At 41.4% G+C, this 25,292-nt stretch overlaps 1 protein-coding gene and 1 pseudogene across 1 annotated transcript in view; one reads left to right on the plus strand and one right to left on the minus strand.

Moving 5' to 3' along the window:
- OCA2 (OCA2 melanosomal transmembrane protein) overlaps positions 1 to 25,292 on the minus strand; it is a 471,457-nt gene that overhangs the window by 334,705 nt on the left and 111,460 nt on the right. The window contains exons 9-11 of the mRNA XM_007098939.3: positions 4,649 to 4,720; positions 2,663 to 2,728; positions 210 to 266 (exon numbers count right to left, since the gene is read on the minus strand). Of these exons, the coding sequence (XP_007099001.1) occupies positions 210 to 266; positions 2,663 to 2,728; positions 4,649 to 4,720 (195 nt within the window). The remainder of the gene's footprint in view (positions 1 to 209; positions 267 to 2,662; positions 2,729 to 4,648; positions 4,721 to 25,292) is intronic.
- LOC102954072 lies at positions 18,566 to 21,106 on the plus strand (annotated as a pseudogene).

Below are 25,292 nucleotides of genomic sequence, written 5' to 3' on the forward strand. Positions count from 1 at the left end.
TATTGAGAAGATCAAAGTGTTGCTCAGAGCCACCTAACTTAGGACAGCAATTGTACCCAGCCTTACACCCATAATTTTGTAAAGGAAGATGGAATTTTAAAATATTTGCTTTAAGTGGTAGCTTTATTGACTGAATATGTAATGGTAAATAACAGTGAATTAATACGTAAATATTAATACATAAATATTAAATCCCACATCAAACCTACCTTTACAGCACAATAATCAAAAAATCCAGTTTCTGAAAATATGGCTACTAAGATCATCTGTGGGGCAAACAGAAAAAGGAGACAAGAGGAATCTTTTAGAAGTGTACCATCCCGAAAGGACATCAGAGTGATCAGTTACAAGGCCTCTGCATGAAAGCTACCACTTCATCAAGCTTCTTGCTCTTTTGCTGAGTGCAGTCCACTTAGTAACTTCCTGAATAGAGCCTCTTGCTATAAGGCTTGCACCTCTATTTTTGTCCAGGTAAATTATCATTCCACCTAATCTTCACAAAAATCATCAGGTGTTACCGTTACTCTCTGTTTTATAGATGAGGAAACCACAGGGCAGAGATGGGAGATGACTTGCTCACAGACACAAAGCTAGAAGCAGGAAGGGAAATGAGCCGGAATGTGGCCTTCTGCACCTAAATGTCCACACAAGCAACAATTAAATATTTTAAGATTTTTAAACTGAGTTAAATTTTGTTTCCTAAAATAATGGGACAGATTTCCGTCACCAATTTGACCAAGAGACACAAATAAGATCAGTTACATTGAAATGATTATTCTCTGGGTTCACAGAACCCAGAGAAGATTCTGGAAGATTCTTTATTCCACCTCCTATGATGGCAATATACCATTTGTTGAATTTAGAGAGAAAAGCTACAGGTTCAAGTACTAATCCTTCCATTTAGAAGTAGTTTAACCTTATGCAAAAAAATTTTTCAATCCTCTGTACTTCAATTTCCTCACCTCACCTCTGAATGTTTTATTCCTTGTTAAGGCCGTGGTGAAAATTCAATAAAATTATGTAAATTAAAGTACTTAGAAAACAGTAGGCCCAATATCATCCTTCAAATATTTAGTACAAAACAAAAATTTCCAAAAGTCAGTTTAGACTCAATACAAATATCTACCTTGTCTATAATGACCATCGATGTTCATCCTAATCCAAATGGCCACCTGTTACTGTCTGTAGAATGTGGTGTTTCACTCACCAATAGAAGCTTCACATGAACTGAATGGGTAGGTCCTATGTGGTCCTCCATCATTGTGGGGAAGCTGGTCCACACATTTGCTGCCAAAACTACCCAAAAGAGACTTAAATTCAGGGACCAGGGTTAAGTGGCCCCATGGGGTGGCTAACTGCCATGAAATAAAGAGGAAAAGGCAGGAGCCTGGATACATAAACTATCTTTGCACCTTCAAAGTTCCAGAATCATAGGAGCTTGCTGAATGGTTTCAACTGAGAAAAAAAAATTAAACCATGTGTTATGGGCTCAATTGTGCCACTTTCCTCCACAAATTCCTATGTTGAAATCCTAACCCCAGTACCTCAGGATAAGTTAAAGTGAGGCCCTAATCTAATATGACTGGTATCCTTATAAGAAGAGGAGATAAGCACACAGACACACACAGAGGGAAGATCATGTGAAGATACAGGGAGAAGATGATCATCCACAAGTCAAGCAGAGAGGCCTCAAAAGGAACCAGCACTGCTGACTTGGTCTCAGAAATCTGGCCTGCAGAAGTATGAGGAAATAAATTTCTGTTGTTGAAGCCACCAGTCTGTAGTACTTTATTATGGCAGCGCCAGCAAACTAATATATCATTCATTTAAGTTTTTTTTAACCTCTTTTATGAGACATCTGGTATGTCTTCCTTCTTCCTTCCAGATGCCCAGACTCTACTACATACTTTTCAAGACCAACAAGAATATGAACTTCTCTATAAAGGCTAAGTTCAGAGCACTGACCTGTCTCCTTACACTCCACTCAGAGAGGAAGCAGCTAGTTTGGGTCACATTGAAGCCTAGAGTAGTATGGCCCTCTCTTATGACTACCAGGGGGGATAAAATATTAGCCAGGAAAATGAAGATACATAATAATCTGCTTTACACAGAGTGGATCTTTTGTCCAGAAAGGGAAAACCCTCCTTCAGACCACTTAGCCATTGTAGGGTCTGTTCAAGAACATGTGAGGCATTCCTACTGCTATTCAGGATCTTATCAAATTTCACTTATTCTAGTTAAATTGGTTTATGACACACAAACTATTACTTAGGTTCAATTTCTTTCATTTTCCATGTATTTAATTACAGGTGTTTTTCCAATCACCAAAACTTACATGGTTCACTTATTCGGGATAATCCATTGTATATTTTAAGGGAAGCAACACAAAAATGTTACTAAGTTATCTAAATGACAATATTATTTAACTATCAGACAGGACTAAGACTGTAATTCTCCAGCTAACTAACCAGAGCACCAATCATTTCATTCCTCCACAGGAGAAATTGGCTAGGCCTGCGCTAACACTTCTTAATCAAGCCCTAATTATCAAGCAGTACAATGTCTTTAATATAATGAAGTATTATCAGCAGTGGCAGCAAAAGAGAAGGCCCCAGATTACAGCAGGCTTGGAGCCCTGTCCCACTAAGAGGATTATAATTACCATGCCAAATAGCAGGGCCAAGGTCTCAAAATCAATCCACTCCACCACATGGGTCAGGCTGGGTCTCTGCAATCAAAGTACAAATTTCCCAATTAATTTGAGGCATCATCCTTCTGGTGATAGCTGTAAAAAACGTGCCACTCTTTATAGCAAGCCCACTCATTTGACCAGAGTCAAAAATCATACTATCCACTTGTTTTTAAAATTAGAGTATAACATCAATGAAAAACATCAATGAAACATCAATGACCCAAGACATCATAATGTCAAGCTTATACACTTAGTAACAAGAAAAGCAAATTTCCTAAACCCTGTCCCTGGCAACTCCAACTCCAGAACTGCAGCCTGAAATGCAGGACTGGCCCTTGAGATCAGTGAAGTTCCCACATGCCTTCCTTGGTATTGGAGCATGAGGCCAGGATGGCAATAATTGAAAGATACACTTGTCCTACTCACCAGTTGTTAATCCACTCTCACTTCATCTTCTAACAACCCTGCAGAGTAGGGAAGGCTGGGGTCATGGGGAATTGGGAGCACAGAGTATGAAGTGAGGGCACTTTGAGAGTCTCATTGTTGGGAAAGGACTGCATGGTGGCCCAAGGAGCTACCCGCAGCACAAGATGTGTGCCGCATTAGTGTTTTCTAAAACAAAATAGCTACTACTACATTACTCCTTAACAGTTAATAAAAATAACAGTGGTTTATGTATAAGTTTTAGCATTCTGGGACATTTTACCCTTAGGGTTAGTATTTTTTTATACCAACTCTAGCCAAAATGAATGAATGAAAGAATGAATGAATGAATGAATAACAACATAGCCCCACATAGTTTTTTAAACCAGTTATTATTCTTTGGCTAACTAAATGGCCTTTAGTAGTACTTTGAAGAAAAAATCCTTTAAATTCTATAGGTTTATTTTTATTTTTTTCTTTTCAAATTTCTATTTAAATTTGAGTTAGTTAACATACAGTGTAACATTGGTTTCAGGAGCAGAACTCAGTGATTCATCACTTACATACAACCCTCAGTGCCCATCCCAAAAGGTGCCCTCCTTAATGCCCATCACTCAACTATCCCCCACCCACCTGGTTCCATCAACTCTCAGTTTATTCTCTATTGTTAAGAGTCTCTTATGGTTTGTCCCCCCCCCTCCTCTTTTTTTCCACTTCCCCCATATGTTCATCTGTTTTGTTTCTTAAATTCCACATATGAATGAAATCATATGGCATTTGTCTTTATCTGACATTTATTTTGCTGTTGCTGGGAATGCAAACAGGTGCAGCCACTCTGGAAAACAGTATGGAGGTTCCTCAAAAAGTTAAAAATAGAACTAACTACCCTATAACCCAGCAATTGCACTACTAGGTATTTACCCAAAGGATACAAAAATATGGAGTTGTTTTCAAATCCAGCTCTGTGTGCTACCACCTTCTTCAGTTCCAGCACTGTTCCTTCAACAATGGCAGGCCTCTATCTCCAGTGGACACTTGGGCTCTCTTGCTTTTGCTTCTCTACATTCACTCCTATGTTCCTGCCAGACAGGCCACATGCAGACCCTGATGTGGTACCATCACCCCCAAACATGCATCTCCAGGGACCTCCTGATGTCTGCAAGACAGAACTCCAACCTCACCATTTCTCACCTCTCTGCTCCAGGCAGGATGGTCCCCTCTAGTTCCCAAGGGCTGACAGCACCCAGAGCCAAATCTAACCACTCAGCTACACAGCCCTGAGCAACTGCGTAGCGATGAGCCTTTCCTCAGCTAAAATGCAAAATAAGAAATGTGTGTGAAAGTCAAATGAAAAACATCATCAATGTTGATAAGGTTTGTTGGTTCATGCCTCCAACATGGTTCCTGAGGGAGAAATGTGGAAATAGCATATAAAAGAATGAAAATCACTAGCTAATGCCTAATTGTTGGACTATCTTTGAATCTTATATTCTATAGAGTGGTAAGCCATTGACTCAAAATGTTACAACTTACGTCTCCAATCACAGCCAGCGCTGCTAATGCTGCAAGGGAACCCAACATGGCTGCCAGTGTTCTGTGAACAATCTGGAAAGGAACATAGGAAATTATTGCATTCCAGTCCACAGGGTTTTAAAACATACAAAAAGCCTATATTGCTATTAGCATCCATCAATGTTATTTCTATATGCCATTTTATACCATATCTATTAAAAATACATATAAATCAGGGGTCCTTTTATTTCAGAATCTGGAAACCCCAAATACACACACAAACACCACCAGTCTGCCTTCTAATGAAAGCTAATTTCATTTCCTGAATAATTAGATGACCCAGGAATAGAAGCAGAAGGCTAACGTATGTTCTATAAGGAAACCTGCAGTAAATTGTCATTAATTATTTACCATATAACCCTGAGGAAAGTAGACCATTAGTTCCACAACATATATCAATTCTTCCCAATTAATGACACTGTTATTAAACCAAAGGTACATAGCCAAATGCTTAATCTAATTGAGATTTCAGTGTTACCACTGAATCATGAAAGTATGTTTTCTATTTAATTATAATTCAAATGGACATGGAATTTCTGAGACAAAATATCTTTGCAGAAAGGCAAAGATGCAGAGAAATTGGAACCCTCAAACATTGATGGTGGGAGGGGTGCCTGGGTGGCATAGTCAGTTAAGCATCCAACTTCAGCTCAGGTCATGATCTTGCAGTCTGTGGGTTCGAGCCCCACGTCCAGCTCCGTACTGACAGCTCAGATCCTGGAGCCTGCTTTAGATTCTGTCTTCCTCTCTCTCTGCCCCTCCCCCACTCATGTTCTGTCTCCCTCTCTCTCAAAAATAAACAAGCATTAAAAAATATAAAATAAAATATTGCTGGTGGGAATATAAAATGGTGCAGCCCTCATGAAAAAGTTTGGAAGTTTCTTAAAAAGTTAAATAATAAATTACCATATGACCAGAAATTCCTCTCTTAGGAATCTACCTAAGAGAAATGAAAATATATGTCCTATTAAATTAACTAAATGAGACCATTAAATACAGAAGTGGTTCTAATGCCTTAGCAGCCTACATAAGCAAACCAAAATCTAAGCCTATAATAAATGCCTCAAGACTAAAAGATCAAAATCTATAGGGCATCTGGTGGCTCAGTTGATTAGCATCTGACTCTTGATTTCTGCTCAGAATATGATCTCACAGTTTATGAGATTGAGCCCTGCGTTGCTGGACTCTGCCATATCAGCGCAGAGCCTGCTTGGAATTCTCTCTCTCCTCTTTCTCTGCCCCACCCCATGCCTCTCTCTCTCTCTTTCTCTCTCTCTCTCTCTCTCTCTCTAAATAACTAAACATTGAAAAAAAAAGAAATCAAAATCTAAGAACAACTGATCATAAACAGCTAACTAGGCTTCCCAAATAAGGCAGATGCTTCAGCTATAGCCAATCAAATCATTTTTTTACTTTGCTTTCCCCATTTTCTCTGTAAAAGTCTTTCCCATAGCTCCTGTTGATAGAGTACTTCAAACCACTTCCAGTTTGGCACTGCCCAATTCTAACTGATTTTTGGTCAAATAAACTCTTAAAAATGTACTATACCTCAGTTTATCTTTTTAACACTTCACATAAAGCATAAATGTTATAGCAACATTACTCAAAATAGGCAAAAAACTGGAAACATTCCAAATGTCTATCCATGATGAGTGGATAAACAAAATGTAGTATATGCTACAACATGGAGCTAATGATACATGCTATATTATGAATGAACCCAAAATGCATTATGGAAAGTGAAAAAGTGAAACATAAAAGACTACATTGTGTCATTCCATTTATATGAACTGTCCAGAAAAGGTTGATTTAGAGATACAGAAAGATCAGGGTTGCCTGTGTCTGGAGGTAAAAATAAGGACTGACTCCAAATGGGCCCTAGGGATATTTATGGGATAAATGAATATTCTAAAATTGTATCATGCTTTTTCTATTTTTTTGTGTCTTCTTCAATTTCTTTCATAAGCTTTCTAGGTTTTCAGCATATAGATTTTTCACTTCTCCTGGATATGAAGAAAAAATATTGCTAAAATGTTGATACTACCCAAAGCAATCTACATATTCAATGCAATCCCTATCAAAATAACACCAGCATTCTTCACAGACTAGAACAAATAATCCTAAAATTTGTATGGAACCAGAAAAGACCCTGAATAGCCAAAGCAATCTTGAAAAAGAAAACCAAAGCAGGAGGCATCACAATCCCAGAATTCAAGCTATACTACAAAGCTGTAATCGTCAAGACAGTATGGTACTGGCACAAGAACAGACACTCAGATCAATGGAACAGAATAGAGAACCCAGAAAGGGACCCACAAATGTATGGCCAACTGATCTTTGACAAAGCAGGAAAGAACACCCAATGGAATAAAGACCGTCTCTTCAGCAAGTGGTGCTGGGAAAACTGGACAGTGACATACAGAAGAATGAACCTGGATCACTTTCTTATACCATGGAAAATGGATGAAAGATCTCAGTGTAAGACAGGAAGCCATCAAAATCCTTGAGGAGAAAGCAGGCAAAAACCTCTTTGATCTTGGCCGCAACAACTTCTTACTCAACACGTCTCTGGAGGCAAGGGAAACAAAAGCAAAAATGAACTACTGTGACCTCATCAAAATAAAAAGCTTCTGCACAGCAAAGGAAACAATCAGCAAAATGAAAAAGCAACCAAGGGAATGGGAAAAGATATTTGTAAACGACATATCAGATAAAGGGTTAGTATCCAAAATCTATAAAGAACTTATCAAATTCAACACCCCCAAAAAAAAAGAACCCTGTGAAGAAATGGGCAAAAGACATGAATAGACACTTCTCCAAAGAAGACATCCAGATGGCCAATCGACACATGAAAAAATGCTCAACATCACTCCTCATCAGGGAAATACAAATCAAAACCACAATGAGATACCACCTGACACCTGTCAGAATGGCTAACATTAACAACTCGGGCAACAACAGATGTTGGCAAGGATGCAGAGAAAGAGGATCTCTTTTGCATTGCTGGTGGGAATGCATGCTGGTGCAGCCACTCTGGAAACAGTATGGAGGTTCCTCAAAAAATTAACAATAGAGCTACCCTACGACCCAGCAATTGCACTACTAGGCATTTGTCCAAGGGATACAGGTATGCTGTTTTGAAGGGACACTGCACCCCCATGTTTATAGCAGCACTATCAACAATAGCCAAAGTATGGAAAGAGCCCAAATGTCCATCGATGGATGAATAGATAAAGAAAATGTGGTATATGTATACAACGGAGTATTACTCAGCAATCAGAATGAAATCTTGCCATTTGCAACTACATGGATGGAACTGGAGGCTATTATGCTAAGTGAAATTAGTCAGTCAGAGAAAGACAAAAATCATATGACTTCACTCATATGAGAACTTTAAGAGACAAAAGAGATGAAAATAAGGGAAGGGAAATAAAAATAATATAAAAACAGGGAGTGGGACAAAACAGAAGAGACTCATAAATATGGACAAAAAACAGGGTTACTGGAGGGGTTGTGGGAAAGGGGATGGGCTAAATGGGTAAGGGGCACTAAGGAATCTACTCCTGAAATCACTGTTGCACTATATGCTAACTAATTTGGATGTAAATTTTAAAAATAAAAAATTAAATTAAAAAATAAAATTGTACCATGCTAATGGTTGCTGCTGTGGTCTGAATGCTTGTGTCCTCCCAAAATTCATATACCTGAAGTGATAGTATTAGAGGGTGGGCTTTTGGGAGGTCATGAGGTCATGAGGGTGGAATCCTCAGAATGGGATTAGTGCCCTTATAAAAGAGGATACAGAGAGATCTCTTGACCCTTCCATCACATGATGATACAATGAGAAGTCTGAAACCTAAAAGAGGGCCCTCATCTGATCAGGCTGGCACTTGCACTTCCAGCCTCCAAATCTGTGAAATAAATGCCTGTCATTTATAAGCCACCCAGTTTGTTGCATTTTGTTATAGCAGCCCTAAGAAACTGAGAAGTGAGGGTGCTGCTATAATACCTAAAAATATGGAAGCAGCTTTGGAACTAGGTAATGGGTGGAGAGCGGAAGACTCTGGAGAGGCACACTAGGAAAAGCCTTAATTGCTGTGAATAGACCATTAAAAACAATTCTGGCAAGGGCTCAGAAGTAGGAGAGTCATCTGAGGAGAAGTCTCAGTCTTCAGAGAGAATACCTAAGTGGTTGAGAATAAAATGTTGGTGGAACTATTGATGGTAAAGGCCATTCTGAGGAAGTCTCAGACAGAATGAGGAACATGTTATTGGAAAATGAAGAAAAGGAAATTCTTGTTATAAACTGGCCAAGGACTTAGTTGAATTGTGTTTGTATCCTAGTTGTGAGAGGTAGAACCTGTAAGGGATGAAATTGGCTAACTGGTTGATGAGTCTTCTAAGCAAAGGGTTGCAGGAGCAGCTTTGAGTAAAATGAGAGAAGTGAGAAGTGACTTAAAGATGGAACAGTTAATTAAAAAGGAAGCCAAACTTTAAAATTTGGAATCTCAGCCTATCCAAACTAAAAGAAATGAGAAAGCTTCAAGAGAATACACAAAGCATATGGCCAAATTTCATAAAGACATCAGTTTGGATCTGACATCACAATGGGAAGCTAGGAGTTATTCATCAAGACAGTGGGGAGATTAGTCAGCCATCTAAACAAAAGCCAAAACCTACTGTCCAACACAGTAGAAGAATAGCCCAGAAGACATTTCAGAGATCATCAGGGCTGCCCCTCCCATCCTAGGCCCAGAGTGCAAGAGCCTGCATGACAGAAATATTTCAAAGGGCAGGCCAGTGCTACTTGACACCACTTTGCAATGTGGGCTCCAGTGCACCTGGTATGCCCAGCAAAGCACAGTGGGTATGAATATCTTCACCTTGATTTTGAAGGATAGATCACCTGGAGCCTCAGGCTTTGGACCCAGTCATAGGACATGGCAGACCCTTCTTCCCTCAGCACAGATGGATACTCAGGGCCCAGGACATGGCAGAGAGCCCCTCTTCCCACCAGCCAGGGACTCTTGAAGCAAAAACCACCCCACCTCCTCACATGACCCCTTGAGGAGGCCAGTGCCTCCAAAATGTGAGCAAGCGTTTCCTATTCATGTAACAGTCAAGGCACAATGTCAAGGCAGTGACAGACAACTGTGCTCAGGGAATGGCCAGGAAACTAAATCCAGCAGTGCCCCTCACAGAGTTCATAATCCACCTGTGGGGGAACGAAACACAGCCATGGGTCTGTACCTCAGAACAAGTTGGAGGGAGAAAAAAGGGCAGGCAGATATTTCTCCCACAGAGTCCTGAAGGGGCTTTAGGGCTAGAAACAATGAGACTTCCCAGCACACCTAGGAGAATGGCTAAAATAAAAGTAGAAACAACACCAAATACCGGTGAAGATGCAGAGACTGGCTCATTCACACATTGCTGGTGGGAATGTAAAATGGTCCAAAAAACTAAACGTTGCAACTACCCTACTACCCACCAATTCCATCCTGGGCATTTTATTCCAGAGAAATGAAAACCTATGTTCACACAAAATCAGTACATGAATAATCATCACAGCTTTATTTGTAACTGCCCCAAACTGGAAATAACCCAGATGTCCTTAAAGAGTTAAGTGGTTAAACAAACCATGGAACATCTACATTATGGAATCCTACTCAGCAATGAAAAGGTATAAACCACTGATACATGCAACAACCTGGATGAACCTCCAACAGAATTACACTGAGTACCCATTCTAAAATGTCACTCAATGTATGACTCAATTTGGACATTCTTGAAATGATAATATTATAGAAATGGTGGGAAGATTAGTAATTGTCAGTAAGAAGGGGGTTATAAGAAATGGAAGGAATTGGGTGTGGGTACAAAAGGAAAACATAAGGCATCCTTGTGGGGATGGAAATGTTCTGTATCCTCAATGTGACAATGTTAATGTCCTGGTTGTGATATTCTACTACAGTTTTGTAAAGAGGAGCCGAATATGTCAGACCCAAAATATGCCATTTTGGCATATTGATTATTTTGAATCAAAGTTACTTAATAAACAGCTGTTGCAAGAAAGATACTCTGAACCTTTTGTTGATCCCCTTAAAAGAAAAAATAAATCTCATATATGAAAGGTACTTTTCCTGTACTAGGATAGAAGCTATCCTCATCAGGAATTTAGGGCTGAAAAGGCTATATAAACAAGACTTGTTACTTCACTAATTTACTACCCAAGTAGTAGACAATCCCTTTGTCTTGTCAATTCTTCACAAAATTATTATTTTCTTGTCTAAAAGATATAAAAGCTGCCTTCTTTGGCCATATCTTTGAGTCTCATGTTTTTATGGGGCTCCTACATGTACAAAATTAGTTTGTTTTCTCCTATTAATCTATCTTCTGTCAACTTAATTATCAAACCAACTGATACAATGACATAGTGATCTAATGACTGATTAAAAAAATATTTTTTGTCACTCAGATGACCAACATTTATTTCCAAGCTATATCTAGTCTTCATCTACAGTTCTTAAAAACATTTCAGACCGGGGCGCCTGGGTGGCTTGGTCGGTTACGTGTCCGACTTCGGCTCAGGTCATGATCTCGTGGTCCGGGAGTTCGAGCCCCACGTCGGGCTCTGTGCTGACAGCTCAGAGCCTGGAGCCTGTTTCAGATTCTGTGTCTCCCTCTCTCTCTGCCCCTCCCCTGTTCATGCTCTGTCTCTCTCTGTCTCAAAAATAAACAAACGTTAAAAATTAAAAAAAAAAAAATTTCAGACCTATGAAAGTCAAACTGGATTAAGGAGTGCACTTATGTTTATGAGCACCAGGTGTTGCATGGATGAGCTGAATCACTAAATTGTACACCTGAAACTAATATTACACTGTATGTTAAGTAACCAGAATTTAAATAAAAACTTAAAAAGGGAGTGCATTTGTTGTGATGAGCACCAGGTGTTGTATGGAAGTGTTGAATCACTATATTGTACACCTGAAATTAATATTACTCTGTATGTTAACTAACTGGAATTTAAACAAAAAATTTAAATGGAAAGGAAGGAAAAAGGAAGGAAGGAAGGAAGGAAGGAAGGAAGGAAGGAAGGAAGGAAGGAAGGAAGGAAGGGAGGGAGGAAATGGGTGTCGTGTCATTAATGAAGTTGACTTTTGGACCCCACCCAAGGGCAGTGGCTGGTTGCCAGGAGGACCAGCCATGTGATTAGAGAATTAAAACTGTTAGCCCCACTCCCCAACCTCTAGAGAGGGGCTGAATCGGCCAATGGCCAATGACTTATTTAATCATGACTATGTAATGAAGCCTCGATAAAAACACAAAATGATAGCTTTTTGGTCCTTGTTTTCAGAGATCTTCCATGCTTGGGGAACCAAAACACTTCCACATGCCACCAAGCTCGGTCCCATGCTCCATAAGAACAGAAACTCTTTTGTTGGGCACCTTGCCCAATGTATTTCTTCACATTCTTTAATAAGCTAATAAAAATAAGTAAGTGTTTCCCTGAATTCTGTGAGCCATTCTAGCAAGTAATCAAACCTAAGGAGGAGGTTTTTGGAATCTCTAATTTGTTGCTAGTTGGTCAGAAGCCAGGGGCTTATGACTGGTTTCTGAAGTTGGGGTTGGGCATGGAACACTTAACCTGTGGAATCTGATGTGCTAGCACTGAGTAGATACTGTCATAAATTGAGTTAAGTTCTCAGACACCCTGCTGGTATCTGAGAATTGCCTGATGCTAGGGGGATACCACCATTTTGGAATTGGCTCTGGGAAACTTTAGGGTTCCCAGACCAGACAAAGCACATAGGAGGGAAGAAGGGAAATTTTTCCCACCCCCACAATTTGCAACACATTACCCTTGGGAGAAAGTGGATAAAGAGTGCAGGAAATCACTGTACTTCTTTGTTTCAACTATATGTGAATATGTAGTTATGTCAAAATTAAAACTTTAATTTAAAAAAGTCATTGCTTCTCTCCTCCAAGTCATTTCAAAATTTAAATCGAGGATAGAACTTAGGATCCTATTCAGCATAGCACTTACAGTAAAAAAAAAAAAAAAAAGAAAGAAAGAATAAGAATATATGGGGTCAAATCTGATGACCCCAAAGACCCTTCTCATTCCAGAATTCCATGCCAATATCTTCCTAAATCTGGAACATTGAAATTAATGCCATCAAAATATAAGGAGCATTCACACAATGCTCATTTTAATTGAAAAATAGCACAGCAACAACAGTGCATTCACTGGTCACTGCTCCTGGCATTGAGGACTCAGTAAATACAGAGACTGGTGTGCCCAGTCCCTGTAAACAAGAAATGAGTATTTAGTAAACAGAGTGATTGAGGTCCTGGGACAGAGAGGCCTGAAGGTATGACACAGTCAGGACACAAGACACCCAGAGAAAGAGGAAGATTCAGGCCTGAATAGGCATCCAGGGCCAAAAGGCAACCCCTTTTGCAGTGTCAGAGGCAGAAGGAAAGGAGAGGATGTGCCAGCAGTCAGGGCAAGGCAATTGGGTCATGCTCAGGAGGGGTCTGGGTTTAATCTCATCATTTTTCATTTAAAACAAACCAACTACTTGCCCAAAAAATGCACATTTTTTTTTTTTGCTTTGTATGTGTGTGTATGAGAAAGAGTAAAGAACAGCAAGAACGAATTAAAGGAAAATGTTGCAGATCAACAAACTTCAAAACAGCATGGAGCCTTAAGTAAGTTCTAAGCAGCCTATTTGGGTGTATGTTAATTTCCCTGACTCTTGTTTAATATAATGAGGCACGTTGCCAAGATGCAAAGTTCTTTTCCTTCTCACTACCATTCCAAGGTAGCTTTCATTTGTCTTGTTTTTTCTAGTTTTAGGAAAAGCAATACATAGACCATTTTTCTAATTGGTCAAAAATGGTTTTTAATGCACTTGACTTTAAAATCACTGAAATCTTCATGAAAGATAATAAATTAAAGCACTGTACATAATTTCATGAAGTCTGCACCTAAATGCATTCTGCTCAGAGATTGCAAATCACTTAGAAACAGCTCTCACAAGCAAGAATATATCTCTATATCTTGTCTGTTATGTGTGATATACTACAGAAATCTAAAATTAAGCTCAAAATCCACATTGAAATGCAAGTTTTCTCAACAATGCTCACAGAGATCACTTTTACGTGATGCAATGCCTTTTTAACTATTATTTTTACAAATAATACAGGCAAAGTTGTTTCAAAATGTTTATAAACTATTCTGGGCAATGTAGGTTCCAACCACCTTGACAGGTGTCATGCCAATCACAGAACCTCTGTTAATGTGGGTAACCACTTTCAATGTCTTATGAAGTAGATTGCATGGGTGATGATAAAGTTCTACTTTAATTGCATTCCTTATGATATAGTTAAGGGCTTAAATCAATTATATTCAGTTATGCCAGTTATTTTGTTACATAAAAAAATACTACATATTCTGCTATTATGACAATGTAGCCTTACACTTGTGCAAGAAGGAAGAAAAGAGGAAGAAGAATGAGAAGAAAAAGATAAGAGGGAGCAAAGAATAGAGAGAGACACACACACACAGAAAGTGAACACTATCAAATGACCCAGGTTTTCATTAGAACCAGTGCTTTGGAATCGAAACATTATCCTCACTTTGAATCAGTGTTCTCTGCCTTCAGCCTAACCCTATCCTCAGACTGACTACATTGGGCTTGAATGATCCTTAGGCACTTGGCACCAAAGCCACAACCTCTCACCCTACATGCCACCACTGGCTCCCTTCTCACTAGCAGCACTTTCAGCCATTTCTCTACTGAGTCTCACATGACATGGAAAACGGATGGAATGTTAAGTGTGTTCCAAAGATCCTGAGTTCCTTGATGTGTTGATAATCCTAGCTCAACATAAAACCCTGTGACACAATAGGCATGGAAAATGCTGGTTAAACATACACACACATATACCTTTCTGCAATGTTTCCAAAACCTAATTGCTACTGGGCTTTCCCTCTCAAGAGGCAACCAGAAAGAACAGGCAAAAGAACATGTACCCTGGGAGTGGCTGCAGGTTATCTGGGAGCCAATGTCTAGTCCTGCTAGTCCACTGAGGCCACACAAGCAGGCATGTGTTCGTTTAGAAGTTGTTTGTGTGATTTGTCATGCATTTCTGCCCAGAGCCACACACACAATCATGGAGGGCTTAGTTGGTTTGTACTCCATATCTTGCCTTAGGATCAGAACTGGCCCTTCTGTTCCTGATGCCAAGAGGGATTAACATGCATCACGTCCTTGAGCCAGACCAGGCTGACCCCCTGGAATGGATCAGGGAGGGAAGAGAAATATGCAGATGTATAGACTCCAAAGATTGTGAGATATGATAAGAGAAACAGAGAAAAGTATCCTAGCCCCAGCTTGCTTGGGTATGCACTAAGGCAAACTTAATGACTAACCATAAATAACACATGGGTAGTATACATATTGCCTTGGCGGGAATAGTTAGTTGGAAGTCTCACCTGAGGGGAGGATGTTCCACCCAGCACCCTCAATCAAGACTCCACCTTGGCTGTTCTTTGAGGGGCTTCCCCAGACAGAAAGTTGGATGTTGTGAGTACCCAATTTGATGTATGAGCCTTCTTTGCTCTTCTCTGTACTTCTCTCCCTCTTTATGTTTACCATAATTGTTTAATTCCTTATATTTTCTTCCCTTATTATTAATAAAGTTTTCCTCCATGAAACCAAAAGTGTGGCTATATAGAATTACTATTATTCAGAACAGCATAACAAATGCCAATCTGAACAGAGCTTCAGAGGTTCTGTGCAGACAACAGTCCTGTCATCAGATCCCAGCAGAGCAGAAAGCAACAGGTTAAGTCACTGGGATGTTTGGATGGCTGTGTACATAGAAAATGCTGACTAATTTGGAAATTGGCCCCAAAGTATGACACTCCAGATACAAAAACCTAAAATCTAAAATAGGTAGCAAGGCTTTATAGAATGGGCAGTAGTCCCTAAAAAATACTAATATACAAAGTGAGGGAAAATCGCAACTCAACTGATACGATAGAAAATATTTAATAAGAGGGTCACCTGTGACAAACAAGAAGCCAAAAATGTACCTAATAAGCTTGGAGGTTTGGACACAGGGGTGAGGCAGATACTAAAACATAGAAGCTGTGAGGGGAGAAATGAATTCTGGACATAGGACTGTGAGGTGAGATGAAGATTCTGGAACATGAGGCTGTGAGGTTAGAGGTGAATGTTGGAATATAGAGGCCTGGGAGGTGAGAGGTGAATGCTGGAACAAAGGCTGTTAGGTGAGAGGTGGATGCTGGAACATGGGGCTGTGAGGTGAGGAGTGGAAACTGGAACACAGGGCTGTGAGGTGAGAGGTGGATGCTGGAACACTGGGCTGTGAGGCAAGAAACAGATGGTAGAACAGGGGCTGGTCAGGTGAGAGGTAGAAGCTGGAACATGGAGCTGTGAGGTGAGAAATGGAAGCTGGAACAGAGGGCTATGAGGTGAGAGGGAATACTGATATAGGACGCTGTGTGGTGAGATGTGACTGCTAGAACAGGGACTGGCAGATGTGAGGTGGATCCTGGAACAGGGGGTTGTGAGGTAAGAGGTAGATGCCGGAACATGGGGGCTTGAGGTGTGAGGTGGATGCTGGAATGGGAGGCTATTAGTTGATGCCACCTGTGTAGGTTCCCTGTAAGCCTGTGTGCTTCCTCACAGCGCCCTCCCAGGGTGAGAAGTGGGTTGTATGGCATCCCCATCTTACACTGGTTCATAGTGTGAATGAGAGGCAGAGAATTCCTACTCAAAGGTTGTAGCTCCCAGATTGGACCAGGAGGCTGAATAGGGTGACAGCTTTAGTGCATCTTGTAGGGAAGTTGTATATTTGAGTGCAGAGGCAACCATTGTGACCAGTGGATGGACTGGGGTGGATTGTGTTATATGCTCCCAAACATCACCCGACCCCAGGCCCTCACTCTGCTTTGGAAGATAGCACGTGAGCAGATGGAAGCAATCTACTGTGCCCTAGTACCCTGCCTCCAATGCCCACTTTTTTTTCCCTTATGTGTATTTTGTCAGTCCTGGCTATTTGTTCTTGCTGATATTTTACCATTACTGGTTTTTATATGATATATTCCCTTTGAAAGGCCCCTCATGTACTGTGTGACCTAAGGAGAATGCATATGAACAAATCATATATTTTATTTCTAGGTATTACCCACATAAGACTGAGTTAATTTTCTGGCATGACTTATGTTACACAAAATTATAGATCCTGGAGCTTAAAGGTGTCATCTGCAGCGGTCCACAATCATACAAAACATATCCAATCACCAATTGATCCTGTGTTGCCTAGGAGGACAGATTAGGTTTCTCCTCAAAAAGGAAAATAAGAATAATTGTGTCACTGGATTTTCAGGGCTAAGTTCATAAGGTACAAATTCCTATTGCATACTACAAACATTTCTGCTAACTACAGAAGCTTGGCTACCACAGTAAAAGAAATATGCCAGTTGTTAACTCTTCTGGCTTTGGAGAATCACAATAGGTGGCTACAACTCCACAGATCCATTTAGGGAATTAGGATGTTACCAAACACTATTTTTTCATGTGACTATATCCTAAAAATTGAAATAGAGTTTAGAAAAACATGTTCTGTTTGAAGTTTCCCACAACTTCCTTTTAACATTCTGCCAAAATGACTGCTCTATGGTCACACATCATCAAATGGAAATTATTTTCACCACAGGATAAAAATACCACATTAGGTATGTCTGTTTCCTTTACTTGCAAATGAAATAAAAACAGGACTCAAAAAGATATTCGCACCCCCATGTTCATTGTAGCATTATTCACAATAGCCAAAATATTGAAACAACCTAATTGTCCATCAATGGATAAAGAAGATATGGTGTGTGTGTGTGTGTGTGTGTGTGTGTGTGTGTCTGTGTGTGTGTAATGGAATATTATCCAGCCATGAGAAAAAGGAAATCCTGCTATTTGTGACAATAGGATGGACCTTGAGGGCATTATGCTAATGAAATAAGTCAGATGGAGAAAGGCAAATTACTGTATGAACTTACCTATATGTAGAATCTAAAATAGCCAAACATAGAAACAGAGCAAAATGGTGGTTACCAGGGACGGGGGGAGGGGGGGGCAATTGTGGAGGAGATGTTTGAGGGTACAAACTTGCAACCAGAGGGCAAGTAAGTTCTGGAGATCTAATTAATGTACAGCATAGTGATTATAGTCAACAGTACTGTATCATAAACTTCAAAGTTGCTAAGAGACTAGATTTAATTATTCTCACCACATAAAAGAATTGATAATTATGTAACTGTGATAGAAATGTTGGTTAAACTACAGTGGTAATCATACTGCAATATACAAATGTACAAGTCAACATGTTGTACCCTTTAAATTTACACAATGTTATGTGTCAATTTAGAAATTTTTAGAAATCTGTGCCTTCCAGACCTCCAGTGCTCTAAAAGTGGCAGGCAGGCAGGCAGACAGGAAGGAAGGAGAAAGGAAGAAATGAGGAAAAGAGGGAAGGGTTCTGTAGAATACCAAAAGAGAATCTTTTAAATAACACATTATCCATCTTGGATTCCGTGGTAGCGGTGGTGGCTGTAGGGTACCGCGTTTGGGGAGTGGCTCTCCCCTCCCCCTTCCCCCTGTTCGGTGGCGGTGGCTCCTCCCATTGGGGGGGGGGGTTGCGTCGGTAGTGGTATCTGCGGCCAAGGCTGCGGCTGCTGCTAACCCCAACTTTACAACCAGTGCAGAGCCCAACGTGGGGCTTGAACTCACAGCTGTGAGATCAAGACTTGAGCTGAGATCAAGAGTCGGATGCTTAACCAACTGAGCTACCCAGAAATGACATCAGATGTACCATCACTGGGTCCAGCCATTGCCTCAGGAAACCCTGGGGCTGGGATTCAAGGTGGAGGAGCCATTGTCCACAGGGCTATTAAGTGGTGACCAGGGTTGGATTTTGATGATGATGGAGAAGGTAAATTTTTGAGGTGTGATGATGATCAGATGTCTAATGATAAGGAGTGACTTGCCAGGTTGGATGATGAGCAGAGCTTTGCAGATAAAGAAAGACTCACCAGGGAAAATTACAGTGAAATTGAACAGGGGCAACGGAACGAGATGACAGCCTACATTACAGAACTGTCAGACATGGTGCCCACCTGTAGTGCCCTGGCTCAAAAACCAGACAACCTAACCATCTTACCCATGGCAGTCTCTCACATAAATTCCTTGTGAGGAACTGGAAATACATCCACTGATGGCACCTACAAGCCTTCGTTCCTGATCAGGAACTCAAACCTTTGATCTTGGAGGCAGCGGATGGCTTTCTGTTTATTGTCTCATGTGAGATAGGTCGGGTAGTTTACATCTCTGACTCAGTGACCCCTGTTTTGAACCAGTCTGAATGGTTTGGTAGCACACTCTATGATCAGGTGCATCCAGATGATGTGGACAAACTTCATGATCAGCTTTCCACTTCAGAAAATGACCTGACAGGGCGTATCCTTCCAGACCTGAAGACTGGAACAGTGAAAAAGGAAGGCCAACAGTCTTCCATGAAGATGTGTATGGCTCAAGGAGATCATTTATTTGCCGTAGGAGGTGTGGCAATAGCTCTGTGGACCCAAGTCTCCATGAATAGACTGAGCTTTGTGAGGAACAGATGCAGGAATGGACTTGGCTCTGTGAAGGATGGGGAACCTCATTTTGTGGTGGTCCACTGCACAGCCTATATCAAGGCCTGGTCCCCAGCAGGTGTCTCCCTCCCAGATGATGATCCAGAGTCTGGCCAGGGGAGCAAATTTTGCCTAGTGGCCATTGGCAGACTACAGGTAACCAGTTCTCCCAACTGTACAGACATGAGTAACATTTGTCAACCAACAGAGTTCATCTCGCGGCACAACATTGAGGGGATATTCACTTTTGTGGAACACCGCTGTGTGGCTACTGTTGGCTACCAACCACAGGAACTCTTAGGAAATAATATTGTAGAATTATGTCATCCTGAATACCAACAGCTTCTAAGAGACAGCTTGTAACAGGTGGTGAAGTTAAAAGGCCAAGTGCTATCTGTCATGTTCCGGTTCCGGTCTAAGAACCGGGAATGGCTCTGGATGAGAACCAGCTCCTTTACTTTCCAGAACCCTTACCCAGATGAAATTGAGTACATCATATGTACCAACACCAATGTGAAGAACTCCAGCCATCAACCAAGGCCTACACTGTCCAACACAATCCAGAGACCACAGCTAGGTCCCATGGCTAATTTACCCTTAGAGATGGGCTCAGGGAAGTTGGCATCCAGGAAGCATCAACACCAAACAGAATTGGATGTGGTATCAGGAAGGGATAGATTGGCTGGCTACAATCATTCCCAGGTTTCTGTTCAGCCTGTAATAACCACAGGGCCAGAACACAGTAAGCCCCTTGGAAAGTCAGATGGTCTGTTTGCCAAGGATAGAGATCCAAGATTTTCAGAAATCTACTCCAACATCAATGCAGATCAGAGTAAAGGCATCTCCTCCAGCACTGTCCCTTCCATCCAACAGCTATTCTCACAGGACAATACATTCCCTCCTACCCCCCCTCCCCCGGCCGGCAGAGAATTTCAGAAATAGTGGTCTGGCCTCTCCTGTAACCATCGTCCAGCCATCAGCTTCTGCAGGGCAGATGTTGGCCCAGATTTCCCACCACTCCAACTCACCCCAAGGAGCCCCAACTTGGACCCCTAGCACCCGCCCAGACTTCTCTGCCCAGCAGGTGGCTACTCAGGCTACAGCCAAGACTCGTTTTTCCCAGTTTGGTATGGGAAGCTTTCAGATTCCATCCTCCTTCAGCCCCATGTCCCTCCCTGGTGCTTCAACTGCGTCACCTGGTGCTGCTGCCTCCCCTAGTCCCACCAATCATGGATCCAACTTTGCTCCTGAGACTGGACAGACTACAGGACAATTCCAGACACAGACAGCAGAGGGTGTAAGTCTGGCCACAGGGTCAGGGCCAGCATTCTCATCATCGCTCAAGTTCTAGAGAGCAACAGCTATCAGCATGGCAACCTGGCCCACCTGAGGTCTTCCAGGAGATGCTGTCCATGCTGGGAGACCAGAGCAACAGCTACAACAACGAAGAATTTCCTGACCTAACTATGTTTCCCTCCTTTTCAGAATAGAACTATTGGGGTGATGATAAGGGGTGGGGGAGGAAAGTCACCGTTTGTTTGTAAAAAGCAAATGTTTCTGTAAAGAAAATAAAAGTCCCTCTCCCATCATTTCCCTCACCCCTAATGTGTACCCCTTCCCCTTCTGGCCTTTCCTTGCCCTCCTGCCTCTGAGAAGAAATGGGGTGAATCCTGAAGGCTTTGGGGATCTTTGAAAAACTGAGTCTGGGTGAAGTTATGAATGCCTTTCCTTATACCTCCTGACCAGAGATTTATGCAGAAATGATTTTTGCTAGGGTCAATAGGCAGGTTAGAGAACCTGACATCCATTCATCCACTATTTGCCTTGGATACTGTGGCTTGTTTTGGGAAAGAAATTGTGAATAAGGTTGGGGAGAAGAGAAATGTCCTCCTATTTGAAGATCATGAAACATGGTAGGTTACATATACCTGTATGGCTTTAGGAAGTGAGCATAGGCTCTTTCTGCTGCCTAGTGAGTGAGTGAGAGAGGGAGAAGGAAAGAGTGTGAGTGTGTGTGTGTGTGTGTGTGTGTACATGCATGCACATGTGTGTTTCTCTATCTTTTTCTCCCTATTAGGGAGTTATGCAGAATTTGTCCCAGATTTTATCTTTGTTTTTCCATGTAATTTTCAGAGTCCTAAGGAGTTAAATCTTCTACGTATTTTCCACTTAGTATTGCAGCCAAAGAGTATTTAAACAAACATCTTTGCTGCACTTACATCTATTCCCAGCCAATATGCAACTCTAAGCAGATATATAAAGTCTTTTGATATGGCTTGTCTCTCATCGAACATATTTAGTAGTAAAGCTGGGTCATTCCTGCTTTTGGTGCTCTCACCTTATAGAGAATATCTGCAAACATTACAGATGTTTAGGGTGTGAAGATAACCCCCTTTTAAAACCCCATACTTGGCCATACTTGCTGCATTTTTCTGTGAGAATCACAGATGATGTGTGTTCTGTAGAGGTTATTTCTGCATGGAAACTCAACTTCTTGGATTAGCAGTCCCAGGGAAATCTTCACTGCTGGAGTTTAAACCAAGTCTTGCAAAGTAGCCTCCTTCATCCCATTCCCAGTTCAGTCTGACTAGAAACTGAGACTTGGGTCTGTTTTGGACCTATAGTTCTTCCTCTTTGCTCCCTCCAATCTTAAGATTGGATTTTGCTTTATGATACAAGAGTATGAATCCATGTCATAGATGGGGCCTAGACTCCCATTCTAACAGGGTCACGGAGTTAACTATAGCCACATAAATGCAGATACAGGTTATTACTCTCTCTCTGTACCTTTCTCAGGTAACAGTCATGTGTGGCAGCCATTTTTTTTAATTGGCTCAGGCCAGTATCTTAAGTGCAAGACTGAATTAATAAGGAGAAGACATATTAAACGTAGCCATAGGGGACTGAGGGGGCATAGATGGCCTTAGAGAGGCTGAGAGAACATCATTACTGGGTTTCTCTCCCTTTTGTCTCCAGTCTGGTGCCAGGTAGTGGAGTTGAAAAGGAGATTTTTTTTTTTATTCTATGTGCACACATACCGTATACATATATATTTATATCACAGTTTAAGAATCCAAAAAGTTGAGCTTCCAATGGAATCCTTGTTTTTAATAATTGTTTTTAAATGTGATCAGGACTATAATATTGTACAGTTATTATAGGGCTTTTGGGGAAGGAGAGGGAAGGGAGACGAGGCTCTGGGGGTTTTGTTTCTGATTTTCCTTCAGGGTTTTATTTTTTTTCTTGTTGGCCATTTCTGTACTGCTAGCATCTGTGCTGAGCTTTACAGTGACAAAAATAATGACATGTAGCAAAGATTTTAAAACAAAATATTTTTTTCCATTTGTAAAAAAAATAACACATTGTCAGCAAATAAAATAACTTTCAAGAACAATGAAACTGTACTGTACTGTCCAGAGACTTGCCCAAGCTAGACCATAGAAGCACAACAGATGGGAGAAAGAAATATCCCACTGCTCCCATCACTCTCCCTGTCCCCAGTAGATGTGCCCTGATGCCACCTGCCCCTTGTGGTTCCCATCCCTCCCCAGTGCTAGATCAGGTCCACACTCTGGGAGGTCTCAAGTGGTAAAGGAAAGGATATAAGCCTATCCCTGTCCTCAGTGTGATGTGCCCTTGCTAAGGGGGCATGGCAGTGCCTCCTGCACCCTGATCCTGAGCCCCATCTCCTAAAGGAGATCATGTGGGGAGACATGAAAACTGAAGCTCAGGCCAGGACTTGGGTGTGGACACTCCCCTGTGGTCAGGACTTGTCTGCTTCTAATCCTGAGGGCACCCTGGCCTCCAGGGAATCAATTCTCCAAACTGCCAGGTGTGGGCAACAGGTCAGACTCTCCACCCCTGCCTCAGAGAAGCCCAATTGTGGTGCCAGAGGTAATCCAGTGACATGAAGACAAAGTAGCACTGGGATCTATCTTATGCATACATCCAACACAGATTCGGTTTCATATTCATGCACATGCACACACACAATCACACTCACACTAACAAGCACACACAGACACACACAATCTTGCACACACACATCCACTGAGTTTTACACTCACACACATCTATAATCTTGCACACTCATGCAGCATCAACCATCTCACACTTGCACACACACACACATTCTACACCCTCCTCACACTCTGACACACACACACACACTTGCCCCAAATGTCCTCCCAATTGATGCCTCCAGCTCATAGCAGCCAGGTCTTTTGATTAATCATAAAACTGGGAGACAAGGCAAGCCCCTACCTATCAACTTCTGATTTCTTCTTGCATATACACAAGGGCAATCAGCTCCCTGCACCACCCACATGTTTGAGAGGAGGCAGCTAAGCTGAAGCCCCGATTCTCAGCTATGAAATGAAGCTCAGCAACCATGTGGCAACCTTTGATACTTCCACTCTCCCTCCTAAGAGGATGTACGTGGTCATGGAAGAAGATGAGTTCAATCCTGCCTTTCCCACTTACCACAGCTGAGATCTGTATCAAGTTGTCTTCTGCATGGTTTCTCCAGCTATAAAACAGGAGTGTAACACCTCCCTCATGGGAACCTCCTATGTTAGTTACCTAGGGCTGCTGTCACAAAGTAGGTGGCTTAAAAAAGCACAGACTTATACTTTGATAAGTCAGAAACCCAACATACGGTCAGCAGGACAGCATTCCTTCTGAGGACTCTAGGAAGAATCCATCTCCTCAGCTCTTCCAGTTTCTAGAGGCTACCCATATTCCATGACCAATGCCCATCTTTTCAATTCTCAAAGCTATCAACAGTGGATAAAAAGTAATAACATCACCTTTCTATGACCCTTATTCTATAGTTATGTCTCCTACCCACAGCTGGGAAAGGTTCTCCACTTTCAAGGAATTGGGCCCACCTGGATAATCCAATATACTCTCCCAAGGCCCTTAACTTAATCACATCTTCAAATTTCTTCTGCCTTACAAGGTCATATATTCACTGGACTACCACATGTTTTTGGAATTAAATAATATAACATTTGCAAACACAAAGCTGGACCATGGTATGCCATAACAGACATTTGTTCACTCTTTGTCTAGTTTTTGCAATTCTGGCTTCAGACATTTCCCTGCTCCTTGACAGGTGATGCAGCCTAGGTAGAAGCAAGGGTTGAGCCCCTACTTCACCTTTACCAGTTCAGGGACTTTTAGCAAGCAATTTAACTTCCCTGAGCTTCAATTTACTCACCTATAAAGTGGGTATAATAATAAATCCCATTTCATGAGATTATGGTGGAGGTCCTATTAACACAGAATTTTCAGAGCTGTGCTTGCCTTTTCACACATTAGCTCTGCTAGGTATCAATAGCATCACTATTTTCTTTGAAGTTAAAGCTCTCAGGTCCCACTGTGGCCCTTCTTTATGCACTATCATCCTCCCCCCCCCCCCCCCCGCCCACACACGCATACCTCTTAACTTGATATAGCTTCAAAACAGATAATTCAGTTCACAGACTGCATGTCCAGGAACAGTCAAGGGCATGGGTAACAACCTTCAGGAGTGCTGGGACACTTCCTTCAAGACAAATCTACAAAATACCGGATATTTTTCTACTGAATTGCTTTGAAAACCCTTGAAATATCAAGTTGTGATCTTATCAGAAGAAATGTAGACAGCATGGCCAAGTATAGTTAGAAGATTCATGCCCCATCCAACTCTTTCAATTACAAAAGTGTATTTGAAATTCAGCATATTTTTCTGTTAAGTAAAGGAATTGTATTACATAATCCACCAGCTCTCTTGCAGTTCTGAAGTCTCTGACTTCAAAGAAGAAAAAGAAAGGCATCTCTGGAACAAGGTAATGGAGCCTGCTAGACAAAGTCTGCCAGATGCTACTAGAAGCAATATGTTCT

The sequence above is a fragment of the Panthera tigris genome, chromosome B3 (genome assembly GCF_018350195.1).
Source record: "Panthera tigris isolate Pti1 chromosome B3, P.tigris_Pti1_mat1.1, whole genome shotgun sequence".
NCBI classification, from domain to species: domain Eukaryota; kingdom Metazoa; phylum Chordata; class Mammalia; order Carnivora; family Felidae; genus Panthera; species Panthera tigris.